At 54.8% G+C, this 17,991-nt stretch overlaps 6 protein-coding genes across 6 annotated transcripts; 1 reads left to right on the top strand and 5 right to left on the bottom strand.

Moving 5' to 3' along the window:
• Positions 1-1,239: 1,239 nt before the first annotated feature.
• Positions 1,240-3,323, bottom strand: BDP81DRAFT_364964 (FAD dependent oxidoreductase; the record flags this gene model as incomplete). Its single annotated transcript, XM_060586502.1, has 3 exons — positions 2,740-3,323; positions 1,647-2,526; positions 1,240-1,598 (listed from the first exon to the last, which is right to left on the bottom strand). Exons 1-3 carry the CDS (start codon positions 3,007-3,009, stop codon positions 1,240-1,242), a joined length of 1,509 nt encoding a protein of 502 aa, XP_060450347.1. The 5' UTR covers positions 3,010-3,323.
• Positions 3,324-3,442: 119 nt separating this feature from the next.
• BDP81DRAFT_415412 (domain found in IF2B/IF5-domain-containing protein) lies at positions 3,443-5,484 on the bottom strand. Its single transcript, XM_060589453.1, has 4 exons — positions 5,178-5,484; positions 4,020-4,863; positions 3,921-3,944; positions 3,443-3,855 (listed from the first exon to the last, which is right to left on the bottom strand). The coding sequence occupies exons 1-4, from the start codon at positions 5,187-5,189 to the stop codon at positions 3,710-3,712; spliced, it is 1,026 nt and encodes a 341-aa protein (XP_060450346.1). The 5' UTR covers positions 5,190-5,484; the 3' UTR covers positions 3,443-3,709.
• Positions 5,485-5,665: 181 nt separating this feature from the next.
• Positions 5,666-6,824, top strand: BDP81DRAFT_415410 (uncharacterized protein). Its single transcript, XM_060589452.1, has 2 exons — positions 5,666-6,273; positions 6,344-6,824. The coding sequence occupies exons 1-2, from the start codon at positions 6,048-6,050 to the stop codon at positions 6,445-6,447; spliced, it is 330 nt and encodes a 109-aa protein (XP_060450345.1). The 5' UTR covers positions 5,666-6,047; the 3' UTR covers positions 6,448-6,824.
• Positions 6,812-8,132, bottom strand: BDP81DRAFT_415409 (marvel domain-containing protein). The gene has a single exon (XM_060589451.1). It carries the CDS (start codon positions 7,674-7,676, stop codon positions 7,155-7,157), a length of 522 nt encoding a protein of 173 aa, XP_060450344.1. The 5' UTR covers positions 7,677-8,132; the 3' UTR covers positions 6,812-7,154.
• A 2,736-nt stretch (positions 8,133-10,868) lies between these two features.
• BDP81DRAFT_445163 (uncharacterized protein) lies at positions 10,869-13,455 on the bottom strand (the record flags this gene model as incomplete). Its single annotated transcript, XM_060591917.1, has 2 exons — positions 10,869-13,067; positions 13,117-13,455. The coding sequence occupies 2 exons, from the start codon at positions 13,453-13,455 to the stop codon at positions 10,869-10,871; spliced, it is 2,538 nt and encodes an 845-aa protein (XP_060450343.1).
• A 2,028-nt stretch (positions 13,456-15,483) lies between these two features.
• BDP81DRAFT_389430 (DNA polymerase alpha/epsilon subunit B) lies at positions 15,484-17,932 on the bottom strand (the record flags this gene model as incomplete). The annotated part of the gene is made up of 2 exons (XM_060587252.1): positions 15,484-17,146; positions 17,199-17,932. The coding sequence occupies 2 exons, from the start codon at positions 17,930-17,932 to the stop codon at positions 15,484-15,486; spliced, it is 2,397 nt and encodes a 798-aa protein (XP_060450342.1).
• Positions 17,933-17,991: the final 59 nt, after the last annotated feature.

The following is a 17,991-nucleotide window of genomic DNA, read 5'->3' as shown; positions in this document are numbered from 1 at the left end:
GCGCAATGGCGCGCGCTCTGGCTCCAGCCTCCAAGGCCGTCCAGTGGGTTCTACGGGTGCTTCATCGTCTTTTGCCATGCCGCTTCCCAGTCCGCCCATCATGGCAATTTCTTTAAGACAGCCATCCTTCACTCGAATCTCAATAACAAATATGGCTATATTTCACACCCTCTTCAACGGGGACGGCGCCTGGTTCACAGCACGGGACTGGATTGGATAACAAAAAGACAATGAACAAAACTACGGTTTTGATGATGTGATGACGAATATCTCTATACCTGTGGATGCGAATCCCATTCTTGGGTCCATCATGGGCGGATGCATTTGGTGTTCTGTTTGTGGATATGCTTGTCCACCGGTCAGTTTCTAAACTTAACTTTCAATGTATATATCTATTAGGGGAGTCCACCCCCCATGTGGTACTCCCCGAATGGGCTATTGGAACCAATGTGGGTTTCCAGGAAGAAAATAAAAAGTACAAAAAACCCCATCATTGGAACTCGATCTGTACTCCCACCCTCCGCGTTTCCTGGACAATCGGCCGAGTGACTGCTCTTTTTCAGGTCTTGGCATTCTCCATGTCTGAGAACCCTCGCAAGTCTCTTCGCAATGACATTTGATGGAAGTATCACTACGCAAGGAGGGGCAAACAGCCTCCCACTGGTTCGCAAAATGACACCAGTCGGCATTCCAACGGCGAGCTCAGGTGACATCCGAAGAAGAAAAAGCAAATGTTCGCCCAGCCTGGCAGAGACATTCTGCATCGCATCTGTTACTGCGGCTGCGTTAGCCGTGGAGACCTCAAAGCCCCTCTTTAGCTCTAGAGTTTGCGGAGGCGATTGTCTCTGAGGGACTTGTTAAAGTGTAAAGTCAGTGTCTCGCTCCGCAACGATCCGGATCGTCCTGGGCCAGTCCAGCGAGCCGGGACGGCGTTCAGCATTCCTTCCTCCGTCTGCGCCCCCTTCACCTTTTACTTATTTAGTAAAGTCTGGTTTCACGAGGCGAGAGCATTCCACGGAGGAGTGATATTCCGTTGAGGTGGGAGGTTAGAGTCTAGATGGTCAAGTCATTGCCACAGTGTAGGGGGATTCCTGCTCGTCGCTGTGTGAAAGCTACCTACGCTGTGATGGAGGAGGACATTGTTCGAAAAACTCGCAGACAGACCATGTCTTTTATACGCCCTATCAAACAATGGCAGAGGTAGCCAAGGTAATGTAGGCTCGCTAGCGAATCCAACAACTACAACAAGAACATGTCCAAGTCATCCATCTCCTTGATGGAAGGCAAAGCCCTCGCCTTCTCAGCCCTCTCCTCGCTAGCCAAGAACTCGGCCGGGAGCTTCTCTTCCTCGTCGTACTCCTTCTTCTCCCCGCCGCTGCCCAACATCATCATACCCGCCACAGCCCGTCCGCACAGCGCGGCCTGCGGCATCCCGTGCCCTGTATACCCGGCGCAGACCCACAACCCTTCCCCGCCGCCGAGGACGGCCCCGGCGGGCACCTCTCCGACCCACGGCCGTCCGTCGCGCGAGAAGGCCATGATACCCGTCCACTCGTGGCTCGCCTCCAGCTCCTTCTTGCTGTTGTTGGCGCTGTTCTCTTCGTCCTGCGCCTGCGCCTGCCCCGTGCCCGCTGCAGCAGCAGTACCAGAAATAAGATCAAGATTCCCCGCCCCAGCCCTTCTCAAATACCTCGCAACAACAGCATCAACCTCATCATCATCAGAAAAACCCACCCCGCGCAGCGTGCCCCTCGCCCGCCCACCGCCCAGAATCATCTCCAGCCCGGGACCAGGCCGCTGGATCAGGTAATCATCCTGGTTTGGCTCACCTTTCGCAGCATCAGAGCTCGCCATGAAGACGTAGCTCCTCCCGAGCTCGGCCCGGGGCCGGGGCGGGAAGAGGGACGCGACTTGGCCTCGGACGGGGACGACGAGGTCAGCGAACCGGGGGAGGAGGCGCGAGGTGTATGCGTTTGAGGCGAGGAGGACTTGTGCGGTGGCGATTTGGCCGCGCGGGGTGTGCAGGATCCATGATGGTGTGGAGGAGGGAGTTGTGGGTGGGAGGTGCTGGAGGCGGGTTACGGGCGTGGAGGTCTGGATGTTGAAGGAGACGACGCCTTGCTCGGTGCCCCCTGACGAGGCGTTGTCATCCCCGACCTTGTCGACCCCGAACCGCCGCAGCAAGTCCTCAAAGATCCACGCGACGAGCTTGTACGGCCACACGCTCGCCGCCTCCTCCTGCACGACGGCGCCGACGGCGTCCGGGATCCGGAGGCGCGCGAGCTCCTCTGCGTCGGTGACGAGGCGCGCGAGGGGCGCGAAGCGGGGTGGGAGTGCGGCGATTTGCTTACGGGCGGCGTCGACGAGGTCGTGCGTCAGGAGGGCGTGGACGCCGCGGAGGGAGACCCAGTCGCAGGGGATGGCGTTGTCGGTGATGAGATCGCGGAGGTGGGCGTAGTTTGCGAGCTCAAAGGTTGCGATGGCGGTGTTTGGGTTGTAGGCTACTGGTTGGCAATGGCCGCCGTTCTGGATGGGTGATGTTAGTTCCTGATGATTTCTTTACAAGGTAGGTTGGAGGGTTTGGGATGTTGGTTGGGATGGTATGGTGATGAGTGAGCGAGACGATGGTATGAACCAACGCTCTCATGGTGAATTCGCCCCCTCCCATATTATGAATAACCTCCATCATGGCACATTCTCAAATCACACAAGAAACCATAAGAAATCATTAGAACTCACCCGCCCAGTAGCTCCCCAACAAACCTCCCGCGCCTCAAGCAGAACAACCCTCTTTCCCTCCCCAGCAGCGCCAGCCCGCTCCAGCAGCTCTTTGGCAGCAAAGGCGCCCGTGATGCCGCTGCCGACGACGACAATGTCCGCAGTCGGCGGCAGGTCCCTCGTGGTCCTGTGGCCGAGCAACGTCTTGGAGGGCTCACGGTGCCAGTACGATGCCGTGCTCTTAGCCGAAGGCAGGTCGGCTTGGCCTGGTTGGAGGGTTTCGCCCGTCATTGCTTGCTTACCTACTGTTTGGGGGTTGAGATGCTTCGGGTCTCTTATCGGGGCTGAGGGGTCGATGATAAGCCTTCCTAAAGCCGCGATGTGCCGATTTGTATGGTGTGGATTAGATGCCAGAGACTTGTTCGTATCAGTCCGGAATTCTCTGTGAGATGCACTTCTTTATATTGAAATTGGGAGCTGCTGGCCGCGTGGACTGTTTAGTCATGTGGTTGAGTGAGCAAAGTGGTGGTAGTGGTTGATCATCCGTCGCCGCACATGTGAGGTGCGGTCGGCCTTGCCCCTCCGGCCCTCGCACTCCTCCCACCGTACGAAAGCCGAAATGCGGCATCAACGACACACGTCCGCGGCGTGCGTCACGGCTATCGTACAGATCCACAGAATGCTAACAATTACGGATACGCGTTTTTCAGGCAAGCCAAAGATACGAAGATCATCAAAAGATTTGACATTACTGCCCGACTACCGTACCAAATTTTGAGGGTGGAAACGCCAATTTTCTCTATTGTGCCATCAATCCATTGGCCACCCGGAGCGCCGCAGCCGTGAATGCCGCAGTGCACACTGCCTGGGCCAGCGAAAGTCATATCTACAAGACAAGAGTACGCTAAAGGACGTAAATAGCGCAGAAGAAACACCTCTCCAACTCTTTTCTCGTTTCTGGTCCGTGGGGTCGTGATTTGGTTGTCGTCGCTTAACCCTGCATCTTTCTTCTCTTTCCGATCTGGGCGGAGAAACCAGTCTTGATGGCGGTGACGGAACGTCTCGAACCGCAAGAGTTGCAAGTAATGAAGTACAGACGGTTCTCTCCCTTGGACAGCTCGGTGTCGGCGGACTTGCCTGGGGTCGGTTGTCAGTAATTGCAGCGAGACGCAAATGGTGGGGTATTTGGTTCGTAAGCTTACAGGTCTTGCAGGTGACGTACTCGACTATAGGGAAGAAAAGAACTTTGGTTAGCATATACGCGGCAGCAAAACGTCAGGGGCAAAAGAGCAAAGACTCACTAATGTACTTGCGCAGCACGTTCTCGAGTTGCTTCTGCTGGAAACGACCCTTGATAACAAGGCGTCTGCTTCCGTCGACGGAACCACTGGTACCCAACTCGGAGAAGAGGTAGGCCGTGACGTGCTCCTCGGTTCTCTTCATGCGCTTGCAAATCTCGGCAATGTTGGCGAAAATGGTCTTCTTGTTGCCTTCGCGCATGCACTGCGGGGGCGGAATCTTGTAGCTCTTGGAGCCGCTGAGGGCGTGGTCGGGGTTCTTCTGAGACAGCTGGTGGAAGAAGCGGTTCAGGAGCAGGCTGTAGCTGAGGGCCTTGGTCTCGTCGTGCTGCCAGATACCGGTGCCTTGGTCCATGTCGCCATCGTCGGCGGCGCCCTCGGCCTCGGCGCCGTCCTCCTTGCCCTCGAGCTCAAGGGCCTTGAGCTTGGCGGTGAACTCGTCATCCTCGCCGCCCTCGGCAGCCTTCTTGGTGCTCTTCTTCTTCTTCTTCTTCATCGTCAGGTCGAGACCATCCTCGCCAGCGGCAGCCTCCTCGGCGTCGTCACCTTCCTTGGGAACCTTCTTCTTCTTCTTTTTCTTCATTGACAGGTCGAGGCCGCCATCTTCAGCAACATCGGGGACAGGGGCCGTCGCATCTTCGGCTCCAGCTTGAGAATTGGCATCAGCATGTAAGGCTTCAAGGGCTGCGGTAAGCGGTGGCGTACGGGGCGTGTGCGACTGGGCTGTCTCCTTGGGTTCCTCGGTGGCGTTGACCATCGTGACTGAGCCGTCGACGTCGACTACTACTTGTTCGTCTGTAAAGGCGACGGATTTGCGCTGTTTGCGTTCGGGAGCGGGAGTGGTATCCTGTGGGGGGAGGCACCTATGTTAGAAGACGATATTCAATGGTTGTTGGTTTTTTTTTTCTCCGTTTGAGGAATTGAGAAAAAAAAACTGGATCAGTAGAAGAGGGGACGGGGGGTCGAACAACAGTCAGGTGGTGATGATGTCTAGCAGCTCGGGCGGTTTGACAGAGGTTGAGTCACGGAAAATGTTCTGTTCAATTCGTGTCTGGTTCCGGTTCGCAGTGGGGTAATTAAGCATGGGATTGGTGGAGGGGCCAGTGGGTGGTGGTGGTGCACAGAAGTGCGCATGAGGGAGGGCTAGCAACGGGAACTTACTGCGACATCCATGATTGCGGCCTGTGTCTCACTGAACCGAGTCTCGGTTAGGTATCCTGGGGCGGCGCCTGGTGAATTCCTTGGGCTGATAATCTGGGCTGGTCCACGGTGCGAGTGAACGAGTCTACTGTCGGCGCGATGTGGTGCAGAAATCCAAACGACCGGTCTGGGAAATGGCGGAAGGAGGCTGTCTGTGGTCCGTCACAAAATGGTTCGGTAATGGGAATTTGTGAGAGCAGAGTTGAGAATTGGCTGCAGCAGTTGGGATATTTTCTTGAGGGGGTGTGACGTGAGGGTGGTGGAAGACGACTATCTTTGCCCACTGTAAGGTAGCGGCTGCGCGCCCGACAGGTGTGAGTGCCCGGGCTGTGACTCAGTGATTTTACGTATCACGTGACTCGAGGTGACTCTCTACGTCTCTGCCTGTTGCCGTTATGTCCCCCCCTGTTTCTCGCCCTCCAACGTCAACGGGACCCATCAAAAGTGAGCTCCCAAAGCCAATCAGAGTTGAATTTCCCAACGTCTGCGAGTGGCCGTTCCGATTACCGTTTCTGGTTGAGGAAACGGGGGGAGAGCTCCAGACGTTCGATCTCCGCTGTTGGCCCATTCAAGCTGCACCGACCATTGGAGAGGCATCGCGGACCTTGAATCAACCCTCCCCCGCGAACGCCCATCAAGAGGGTCGTCTTGTATCATAACAGCTACGAATATCGAAAGAACGCGTACCAAAGCTAAGCTTTGGCTATTTCCGAGAAGCAGCGCGCCGACTGAGCTCGATACCCTCTTCCCCCGATTCCTTAAGCGCACCTTGACCTAAGAACCGAGCTGCCGACAACCAAGGGCCGACGACGCCTGCCTTCCCCCGTCACGATGGCATCCACCGACTCGTTCATCTTCCACGATGACGTCTCACCTTCCTCGGATAATGACGAGATCGACTCTCTGCCTTCAATATCGAGCAGCGTGCTAGACTCCGAGGACGAATCGGACGCCCAGGAGGAATGGGAGCGTAGTCTGGAGCAGGTTCAGCTCCTATTGACTATGGTCATTGTACCCTTTGCCGGGAAATATTTTGGTCGCAAATTTGCATACTGGAGTAAGTTTCCTTCCTCGGTTCCTCAAGTCTCTTGGTGTTGTTCGAGATGCTGACACGGTATACCCATCAGGCTGGTCACGATACATGGAATGGATGCACAACGTCGAGGTGCGGTGGACGAACAAGGGCGCCTTCAAGGCCGCCGGCGCGGCTGAGGCAGCAGCAACATTATAAGAAAGCGCATTTGGGGCCTATGGGCTCTTGGAAAAACCGATGGACTTTGGGCATTCTACTATCAAGCCTGTAACATCCTACATGGTGTTCGGCGTGTATACATGGTTGGCGTTGAGGGCAAGCCGTCATAGAAGACTAGGCGGCACATTTTGAGGCGAGGCATCCAGCCCGGCCGAGCAAACTAGATCTAAATCGAACATTTGAACGAACTGATAGTCCAACATGAGATCCATACCAAGGGGGCAAAGGTTCACAGGCTCACGCTCATAGTGGGGTTTGTCTCCAGGCGGTCATTTTTGGAGCTGCACACATATTACCATAACCTCTGATTAGGGGCTATCATCAACAGTGGAAGAAAGAGTAGTTCTGTAGAATGGTATCAATTCGTTGCTTTACTACAAAGAGCTGCTGATGGCTCTGTGGCCAATGCCCCGGCTCCCAAGGCATTGAAGGCCCCGCCGTATCCATGACAGTATATCCATGTCACCCCATATCCATATCCTGTCATTCATTACTACTACTACATGCCATCGTGAAAGGTAAAGTAAAGCAATAACCTGCCGCCAACGCCGTTAGGACTCATTGGCCCTCCCGCAAATCTTGCGTGAACCAAATATCCTACCCAGCTGCCCTGCCCAATTCCGTACCCGGTGTTTTCTATCTCATTTGCAGAGTCCGCGCCGCACAGTACTAAGAAAGTCGAAGACTTAGACGCCGACCTGGGCCATGCTAGGGCGAGAGCTGCGGACAGAGCCGCCGCCGCGACGGAAGTTCATGAAGGTGAAGAAGCCTCCTGCGCACAAGCTTGCGAAAAGGAACCACACGAAGACGGTGCTGGCCTGGATCTCGCGGCAGCGCTTCTCGTCGTCGCCGGAACCCCAGACGATGTAGTCGCTCGGCAAATCGCTCCTGTTCAAAGAGCCGCAGTTGACCGCGCGCAGCTTGGCGGAGAGAACAATGGCGTCAATGAAGGTGAAGAGGATGGCGGCGCCGTCGAGGGCCAGCATGGCAATGGGGATGGCGATGGCCGAGACAAAGGCGGCGGCGAGACCGTAGAGAGCTGCCAGCCAGCTGATGACGGCGACGAACATGGAGAAGTTGATGGCGGCCATGGCGGAGCCGGCGCTGTTGATGTTGAGGGCGATGACATTGCCGATCAGTGCTGTGAAGAGGAGGACCCAGAGGATCTGTGCACCTCGGACGAGGATCTGCAACATTGATTCCATCATGTTGGGCTGATTGTGTATCGAGTGTCGTGGATATTCGGCACGAATCTCAGGTGTCTAGACTTGAAAGCCGAGAGAACGGTCTTCTATGAGCAGTGGAATGTGGACTTGGTATCGATGGCTTGTTTATAGCAGTGTCTAAGACGAAGCTGGATGCTGTGGCGTGCCTGGTGCTTGATGAAGATGGTGAATCTTTACTGGTGATATTGCCAAACCAACAATAAGACGTTGATTTTGGACTGTAGCTGTATGTGTGAGATGTGGAGGAAGACAAAGTCGAACAGAGTGTTAAAGGGTGGCGTGGGACAAATAAGACAGTTCTGGATCTAAACTTTGGTTGTCGGGTGATTAAGGTCGTGGCGGAAAGGCAGTCGCAATGAGCAGCAGACAAGGGTATCTTTAATAAGTTGGGAGAGTGGGATGGGATCGGTCGAGGAGGGTTCTTCCCAGGCAAAAGTCAGTCGGACATGGATGGGAACCTAAGCCCTCTACCCTCCGTACTGCGTAAGGTGAGGAAGACTCTTCGGCACCGGGCATGGACATTTGCGCTGGCTGCTGCGGAAGCTGCGCGCGGACAAGGACAAGAGGGCAGCCAGAGCTTCGATGATGGATCGGCACTTGCGGGAACTATGACCTCACCAGCCAATGTCTTTGCTTCACGCGCGCAAAATACTAGGTACTCCGTACACAACAACACACAGCACTAACACGGTACGTACCTCAACTTACCTTCACCTTCCGTGCTCTGGCACCTGAGCCTCTACGTATACGTACTCACCTACTCTACACAATACCTTCCTTACCTTTACCAAGGTAGGTAAGTTACTCAAAGTACAGACCATGCCGGTAGGTAGGGCGAGCTTTCTGCATTGCATTGCTGCTTCAAGCTTGACATTGCTTGAGCGCCTGACATGCCTAACGCGGTCCAATGGCATCATCCAAGGGCCCAAGACGGCCCCGACGATGCCGCTAGACGGCTTGGACGAGACCGCGTTCAGCCCAACGAATCCCTGGGACATCCGCGACCGTCATACATTTCGCGCCCACCGAGCTTGCCCCCGTCCTGACGGATAGGGCAATATCCAACTGGCAATAGCTAGCTTCTGAAACCAAGGCGGTAGAATCTTGCAGGGGAGGGAGTAATTCGGAGCTGAGAGAGAGAGATATTTCTTTACAGATGGTGGCGCGTTTCTGGTGGCGCCTCTCCCGACGTGCCCGAAAAAGCGTGGTCCACTGGAGCCATTTCTCATTCAAGCTTGTGGACTGTTGGGAAACTCTTGGGAGACCGCAAGCAAAGCCGCAGCGCTCGTGGTCGCGCGGCTCTCATTGGCAATTGTGGCTGGCTCTGTTCTTCTGCCTTCCTGGCATGCAGGGTTCATCAGTTTCCCATTCAGCTTTCCTGTTGGATGGATGGAAGGGAAAAAAAACAAACTAAAAAAACTTTTCTCGGTCCTCGAGCCCTGTCAACTCTGTCAGACTCCTTCCCTACGGATACTGTAATTGTACTGTAGGTTACCGGCGGGGTGATGCCGGTTGGCAGGTGAAGAGCCTCGCAGTCCCCCTCCCACTTCTTTGGGACCCTGGGATCCTGGAAAATCCTCTGCCCCTTGTCTGCGCGTGTTTCTCCCGGCCCCTGCAGCAAATCCCTTCCCCCTCTTCCTGGCGATTCGCTGTTGCTTTGGGGAAAATCGGCCGCAGCCCAGCAACCCCCCAGGGAAAACATCCCCCTTCAACCATCCACATCAATCGCCAACCCATCTAAGCCCTGGTCATTTTCGTCTTCGTACCCTGGTTTGCGATCGCTGCCATCCTATCAAACCTTGTGCAACGACTTCGGTGAAACAAGGTGAAGCCAACATATCCCGCGCTTGGGAAACCTCGTCGCATCGAACTCTAGTGTATCTGCCATCCATCAACAAGAACCTCACGGAACCTCATGTCAGGAGTCACGATAATCGAGGTAAAAAAGCAGAAGATGCAGGGGCACCAACCCCCCAGTAGTTTCCCACGGACAAGCCACACCCGCGTACCAATCAACAAGCTTCCGGCGTGGTGAACTCACGGCCATTATCTACACCCTCAAACCAGCGCTACCAGCCCATGTCTGTTCCCTAGGTTCCGGTTGAACTTTTGCCGTCGCTTGAAGGCGGCCGGTTTCTATTGATTATTAGCATCACAACAACATTAGGGGCAAATAGAAACTCTTTGGATTTCCGTATGTTTCTTTGCTGATGGAGTTTCCGAAAGTCTCAAGCTACCAAGCTTTATGGGCCTGATGTGTTCCCAATCCATTGCTTTTAAACTCTGACTAGTATCATTGAGAACGTAACACGGAGCGATGAAAGACACTTCTTTGAAAAGACACGTTGAGAACCTCAATCCTACTGGCATTGGAAGGATCATAACCTTTGTTTCCCTCACAGCTCCCCAACTTTCGGCTCCTGAGACGTATGTACAGTTGCATACCTAGTTATCGGGTTAGTGACCCGAAGCGATTTCCTACTTAATCCCTGATGGAAATTTTCATTACACGTTTGTTGTCAAGAAAGCTCATAGCAATGTAGCTCCAAGATACCCTCCACACTGCTGCTCTGGGATCGTGACGCTTACAACAATTGACTCACATCCAAATGGATCCGAATATCGCAAGTCATATTCAAGATTCCATGGCGTCATGGCTAGCGAGCCGCTGTCAAGCTACTGCCGCAGGAAAAGAATTACAATTTCTCTAGCGTGGAAACCATGAGCTGTTGTTTGTACGCCGCCTAAGAGTGCTAAGGTAGGGAGCAAAGCAGACCAGGGCAGACAGTGACACACAGACACACGCCATGGGTTCATTAATTAGTCCCGAAGCCAAGCCGGGCACTTTCGTCCTAAGAAAGTACGCCAGGAAGGGAATCATGACGTTACTCGAGTGCAATGCGTCTACGCACGGTCATCAAAAAATTACCCGCATCTAATCATGTTCTTGGCAATGAACTAAGAGTCCACCGCCGATGTGTATCACACCAAAGATGACCTCCCCTGCTATTGACCCTTCTACCATGTATGACTCCAACGCCATAGCCGTAGCTGTCCCGTTGTTGCATTTCCCGCGTATTCCGCGTGTCTCTCAACCTAGTAGTTGGAGAAGGAAAAAGAAAGAACTACTGCCCCCTTCACTCCCCAGATTTTGGAGAAACTGTATCGTGTGCTCTACCGGCTAAAGTTCAAAAGTCCCTCAATATACTTCCGTGTATCAATGCCGATCCCCGACGCAAGACGGCCCGCGCCGTCACCGCCCCACCCCGATCCCGTCAACCCTATCCCGCCCTCGGCAAACGACGAGCTGACGCCGCGGTAGCCCGCGTGATCGCTCGCTCTACGGATCAAGAAAATCTCCTTACTAACCGTCGGGCTCGGCGGCGGAGGTGACAATGGCCGCGCCGTACTAGAGCCGTCGCCGCTCGCGGGGGAAACGTCCCTGTCAGATGTCGAAGTGTCGTCGTCCTTGTAGGTCTGCGTCGGCTGGTATGCTTCACTGCCGGTGGTCGCGGCGTGTCGGTTCAGGATGCGCTGCCAGACGACCCACCAGCCGCGGTTGGTCTTACAGGTTCTCTCGAGCTGGTTCATTTCCGGCCGGGTAAGGCTGAAAATGTTGAGGAGTTGCATGTGTGTGTTCATGGCCTCCACCCTTGACCACGGTAATTGTGCGTTTGATAGGAACGCTTGTGCATGATCCGGAATATTCGGGATAGTCGAATGCACCGTCATAGCCTCGGCGTCCCATACAAGGTCGTAGATGTTGGACGTCGAGGAACTAGCCTCCGGCCTCTCCGGCCGATATTGGATCGAAGATAAAAGCGGCTTTCGTAGAGGTGCCAACTGGAAGTGAAGAGACTTGTAAAACGAGTTCCAGGCCAGCGAATCGGTCCTCAGTTCAAAGACAAAGGTGAATATGAAGGGTTTGTTCACGTATACGACGACGCGCATCTTGCTTGCTTTGTTTGAGTCCTGGTTTCCGAACGTTGGGTTCGAGCTCACGGCGTTGGCCCCGAGAGGCGTCACGTCGTTCGTGAGGTTGCCGAGGTTCCTCACGACATCTGCCTCTAGGCGATCCGTACCTACTTTGTCGAGTTCAACGTGTACGGTGCGGAGCATAGTACGAGAGTTCGACTCGGTTTCAGCTGCCTCGTCTGAGGCTCCGTTCTCCTCATCGCCACTGCCCTCCTCTACATCGCCCATTAGGCCGATAAGATAGTGTCCCTCGTCGTCATCCATCTGCTTCGGTTTCACATGCGCAGTCGCCGCGGCCTTAGAGGACCCCCCTGTCTGAAAGGCAGCAACGGCAGATAGTTGGCTTTTGACGGCAGATGAAGAAGCATCCGTTTTGCCGATTGACCAATATGTGCCGTAACCCAGCTTCATGACCGTCATAAGTTTGTCCATGTGGCCATCACCCTCTCCTTGTGTTGACGTAGCTGTGGAATCAGGGGCGGCGTCAGCGTCGGCGTCTTCAGGAACGGAGTGTGAGTTGTCCTTGGTGGAACCCGGCATTTTGGCCTCTTTCACGGTGCCCATCTCAAGCCCACGCCGCTCAGCCAGCGTTCTTGTTGATGTCGAGCTTCCGGAACCAGACCCAGAATTTGATCGATGAGCGCTGGGACGAGCAGGTGGCCGTACTGCTGGTTCCGCCGCAGCCGTCGGGGCCGGGGCTGGTTTGGCTACCAGCGCCGGCTCGGCTTTTTTGCCCCGTCGACCAGCGCGAAGAGATGTCGGACTGTCGATGACGCCGTAGGCGTTATCTCCCCACGTATACAAGTCTTCCATCCACAGGCTCACGTCTCTCACTGACTTGCGAGACAGCGCTCCTGTCCCCACAAATATCGCACCGTCTTCAGGACCTGGATCTTGTCCGGTACCCAACCAGGACCTCTTCGGCTCCTTGCCGTCTTTCGACTCCCCATCGGCATCCAGGGATCCAAATTTTGAAACCACGATGTCTTTGAGACCCTCAATTCTAGCGACGAGGCCTTCCAACACCTCTCGTTCTCCACTGCCGCGCTCCTCTTCGCCGACGCCTATGCCCAGTTCGCCAGAGGCAGCGATATTGATGCCGCCAAATACTGTGCGAATCGGGTTCCCTTGTAACATTACGTTCCAAGTTGACAAGAATAGGTCCCAATATCGACCAAGCAGGCTGAGGAAATTGGTCCTTCGGGAGCGTACAAATAGAGCACTGAGTGAGGTGCCATGATGAAGCAGAAAGATGGTGTGAGCACGGAACAGATCCTGCAGCAGAAGGGATGAGGGCTTAATCTCCTTAGACGAAAACTCGACAACCTCTTCTGGGGTTTCTTGTGCTTTCCCTGTCTGGAGCTTAGGCGGCAGAGGAATGCGAGTGAGATCAATGGACTGTAGACAATCAGCAAGAGAAAGCAAGTTGGTGTGAGGTTGAACGCACAGCAAGAATCCACCAGTCTTGCTCCAGCTCATGGAGGATCACACGAGTCTTATCCGTGTCGATGGAGTCGACAGGCTGGCCGCCGGAGAAGCTTTTGCTGAACTCGACCATGCCCTGAGCAAGACCGATCTGACGAAGACGTTCATTGCGCTCTTCCTGAGACAGATTCTCGGTGGGCTTGGCACGTGAGCGGTGACGCTTTTTATGTCGCTGGGTGCTGACTGAAGAGTAGTAGACAATTTGATCGTCAAGAGTCTCATCGGAATGACCCAACGACGGGTTAAAGATGGCAAGGAAGCCCAGCTGAGCCGGAACGATGCCACCCGGTGACAATGCCATGGCCGTTCTGGTTGCAACGGGGTTCGCGGTCCCGTCAACGGCGGTTCACTGAGAGCGGGGACGGAATGCCGTGATGCCCAGATCCATAAACCCCGAAGAGACGGGTGCAACGTCGGTGCGGCGGGGCCAAACGGTAGCAGCAAATGCTGACGACGGAAACCAGATCCCCCGGCTCGTGAGGTGGCGTCTAGAAGGCTGCCGAGCGTTTCTTCTTACGCTCTAACAAGCGTAAAGGGCAGCAGCAGCAGCAGCAAGGCAAGCTGGGGCGCAGAGGTGAGGTAGATCAAGGTACCGGTATTCGAAAACGGAGCCGGTGTTACTGACGGTGACAGTCAGCAAGGGTAAGCTCGAGGCCGAGGCTGCCAACGCAACCTGGATGGCAATGCAAGCGCGCACACGCAGTGCTGGCGAGTGAGGTTCGCGATGCTGGCAAAAGCCAAGTCATTCGGTTTGTGCCTCCTGCGTCGTTTTGGATGAAGATCAGCGGCGGTTCGAGACTGCCGGGAGGGCCGAATGGGGCTTTGGGCGGGATGATATGGGAATTCAGTGAGATCTCGATCGAGATTCCCCACGATGCAGGTCGTGCTCAAGTGGCGCCCAGGACAAGGAGATGCGAGGCGATTGAAGGTGAGGGCCCAGGTGGTCTGGCGCTGACTTGATTGGACCGAAGCGAAGCACTGTACTTTGGAAGGTATGCTGCGGAGGAGTGGAGGCTAGGCCCGGCCGAACTTGGCGTTGGTGCTTTCTCGCTTAATTTGGCCCGCGGTCTAGGCCATCATGGGCCTTTTACCTCTCGTTGTCTTTGCTCTCTTCTGTTTCTCTCGATAATAACCAAAGTCAAACTCAGTCAGAGTGGAAGCAGATGGACAGTGTTGTATACCTTGGATGTGTACCTACACCGGGACCACTGGTTAACAACTTACTTAAAGCCGGGCCCGACGGATGCTGGCAAGCACTTGGGATGGAAGAAAGATGGGATAGAAAGACAAGACCTTCAGGTACCTATCCCGCTATGGAACGTTGACCAGGATAGCGGTATGTGCTGTTAGTGCTCGCTCGAATCCGATGGGCAATCCTCAGAGGGAACCGCAGAAGTGTGTCCGAGTGCGGATGCCGCAAGAAAGCCCAGAACGTGGACCGACTTCCACATTTCCGTCAACTCCGTTTCAGCAGCGGTCAAGCGCGTACCAGGCCTGGACTGCTCTGACTGGCCGGGGAGAGAGTTATCTTTGTGGTACGCAACCACGCAACCTAGGTACCTTACTCTCCCACGACTGGACGAATCTCCTGCCTCCCATGGTCTAGTGGTGCACTAAGCCAGGAAGGTTCGCGGTGGAGCGACGGCTCACGTGCAGCTCATTACTCCCGAGTCTTTGGGAAACACATTTCTCCACGTGGAAGTTCAACTTAAATCTCATGCCTTGGTGATGACCATGACCTTGAGCTTCTACCGGGCGAAGTCCGAATCTAGGAGTTTCGATTCAACGGCATACCTTTCCAGCAGTCCATGATCTGTGCTAGAAAGCAGCGCCTTCGATTTGGCTACGCCGAGTGCTGCATACTTCTATGGAGTTCACGCGGCCAGTGAAGGTTACAGAAATCCCCATTCACTTTCTAGGCCGGGTTTTAATATTTGATTGCTCCTAATCAGGCACATGAAGCGGGCTGTGATGGCCATCCGCGGTGACGGATTCCTCACCTCGAGAAAGACATCACTTGACTGGATATCATCTCGCATAGTTTATAAGCCGTTATATCCCCTGTGAAACACTGGAACGACAACTCTGGGCCGAGAGTACAACAATAGTGACCAGTACTTCGCCTTGAAATGGTGTTTGGGGAAGACCTAGTAAAGGATGTGACACACACGCAGGTCTCATGTCATGCTCAGATTCGTGTCATCGTTAAAGTATTTGCTTTCCCTTGAAGATGGTGGTATTATTCTCAACTCCATTTTCCAGCTTCCCTTTCTAGCCACCACTGTGGCCCCAAATCTACTACAAACCACAATACCGCTATGCTGTAACTTTAAAACGTCGTCTCCCGTAGCTTCCCAATTTTGCCAATCTCGTACTCTATCCAGCGGCCGACCCGCGTCCGTCCCGGCACAAGAATGCTGCCCGGGTTCATGACGTGACAACCCTCGTACGTCACACAAAACGGCGGCGCCGTCGTGTCCACGAGGACCATCGAAGTCGGCAAAGGGTAAAGGTGCAGAGCCGTCGCATAATCCCAGTGTACTGGGCGGATTGCTTGACGAAAAGGCGAGAGGTATCCCTGGTCCAGAATCGTCTTGACGAGCTTCCGCGCCGTGTGGATATCTTGAGGTACGCTCGAGTTGACCGCTTTGACAGCGGGCTTCTCGCTAGGAATATCGACGTCCATAGCCTCCTCTGGTTCGACCTGAACGTTTCCTGCCATATCGACGTCGTCTACCCCCAGTCCAGCTTCAGGAGGCTGGTTCTCCTCGTCCTCGCCCTCATTCTGTTTTGATAACTTGAGGCGGACTGCCGAGCGGCGGAGGCGGGCCGAGATGTCGTCTCGGAAGACGACAACTTCGTGATTCGGGCCAAAGAGTGTCAGACGACTCGGATTCGATGTCCAGATGGCCTCGCCATCGCTCTTGGCCCCGAGCTCTGCATTTGCCGCCGCGAAAACGCGTCGAATGCGTGATGTGAAGACGTCCGGTGCTCCTTTCCGGGGCAACGGGGTCGCGGCGCCGGCGGTGAAGGATGACACCCAACCATCATTGTCTCCCGGGACGAACACAAAGGTGGACGTCTGCAGGAGCGTGGGATAGTCGGATAGTGCCGAAGCCAAGGCGTCGAAATATTCCTTGTACTCTATGCTGCCGCCGCTACCACCCCTAGCAAGAACAGCATGCTGCGTGAAATTCCCCGTGACAACGAAGGTCATGGGACTTGAGCCTTCGGGCTCAGCTGCATATATTGCGAGTATTCTCCGCAAGGCCTGCAACGTCCGTGGTTGGTCGAGGTTCAATTCGCCGATGATCACCATCCGCCCCCTGCTGGGCACCTCCTCGGCAGAGTGGCGGGGCAGTAGCCGCTGCTCGAGCTTCCGCATCTTAGATCCAACGGCTCGTTCGCTCCCGACGCCGAGAAAATCGATCCAGCCGAGTCCACCTCCTATGGTGTGATCCTGGCCGCCATCGGGTCCGCTCACTCCTAAAGTTGCTCTCCTCTTCTCGCATGGGGGTTGACCGATGAAGAAGCCTTGGAACCTGCCACCTAGTGTTCCTCCGACACCGCTGCTACCACTCAGCCCCTTACCGACGGACTCCTCTTCCTCCTCGTAAACACCGTCTACGAGTACAATCATTCCAGGGGCGAACCAGGCTGAATCTTCGGGAATTGCGACAGCTTGTGATACGTCTAGGGCAATAGTGGCAGTCAGGTCGCTAATCGCGAGGCCTCCAGCAGGTAACACATTCAACATGCCCAAAAGCATGTGATGGCTACCGTGACGACCTAAGAGATTGGCGATTGGGGTGATCTTATGGTTTAGTTGGTTTGATGACGATCGTTTGCCCGAGGGGGCCCTCGTGCTTGCGACAGCCGACGTCTGGAAAGACTCATTCCTGAGCAGTCTTTGGTGTATGACATTGTACCTGTTTCTGAACAGCGCAGTTTTGTGTGATGCTGGCGGCAGGAGTGACGGTTTTGAGGTTTCCCTGCTCATCGTTAGCGAGTGAGTCCCAGCCTAGGGCAAATCATAGTTCGTACCTCTCGAAATGCTTCTTGGCAACGTTGTAAGAATATCTTGGCTGATCGTAGGCATCGATGACGTTGAACCACTTCCGCGCATCCTTGATACTCTCGTCGTCCTCTTCTTCCTCGACGCCTAGGCTAGACATGCCAAAGCTCTGTTGGCTGTCCTCTCGAGTCAGTGATGCCTGAGCCGGCCGCAAGCCCAGTCTCGCATTTGACATGTCCACATCTTGCCCTGGTTCGATCAGAAGACTATTCTGCCGACTCAAGCCTCTGGCGCCGGCCACGATCTTGCCCCCGCTCAAGTTCCCCTCCAAGTTTTTCAGAATATCCTTGAGCTCCGGGCTTGCGCCATCGACGATAACTCCGCCATTGCGGCTTTTCCATGACTTGGCCACCTCCTCCAGGACCTTCTCTGCGAGCCCTTCCTCTCGCCATGCGGAACCACAATGCCGGCCGATAAACGTAGCCAGTTCTTGTAGGGCGGAGGAGGCAAGGGTCAGGCTGTGTTTCTTTGTGAAGGTACGGAATGCCAGTGGTCGTAGTGTGGCTGGGGGTAAAATTATGGGCAGGATCGCATGTTTCGTCGGCGCTGAAACTTTGAACGGCTTTAAAGGATGGACTGGGGTACCGAATGCGGGCGAGGACGAGGGTATCGCAGAAGATGGAGGGGCAGGCGTCCTTGCGGCAAAGATGTTGGCCATGGGCATCTGCTTGCGCTTGGGAGATATCGACGGTGGCGGATCCATGATGGAGTCTTGTCTTCGTGGTTTGAATTTGATATGGAAACGACAGTGTAACGAGATTC

Source organism: Colletotrichum phormii, assembly GCF_030913505.1.
Source record: "Colletotrichum phormii strain CBS 102054 chromosome Unknown BDP81scaffold_2, whole genome shotgun sequence".
Taxonomy (NCBI): Eukaryota; Fungi; Ascomycota; class Sordariomycetes; order Glomerellales; family Glomerellaceae; genus Colletotrichum; species Colletotrichum phormii.
Note: the sequence above shows the minus strand (reverse complement) of the source record. Positions and strands in the feature narration are given on the sequence as shown.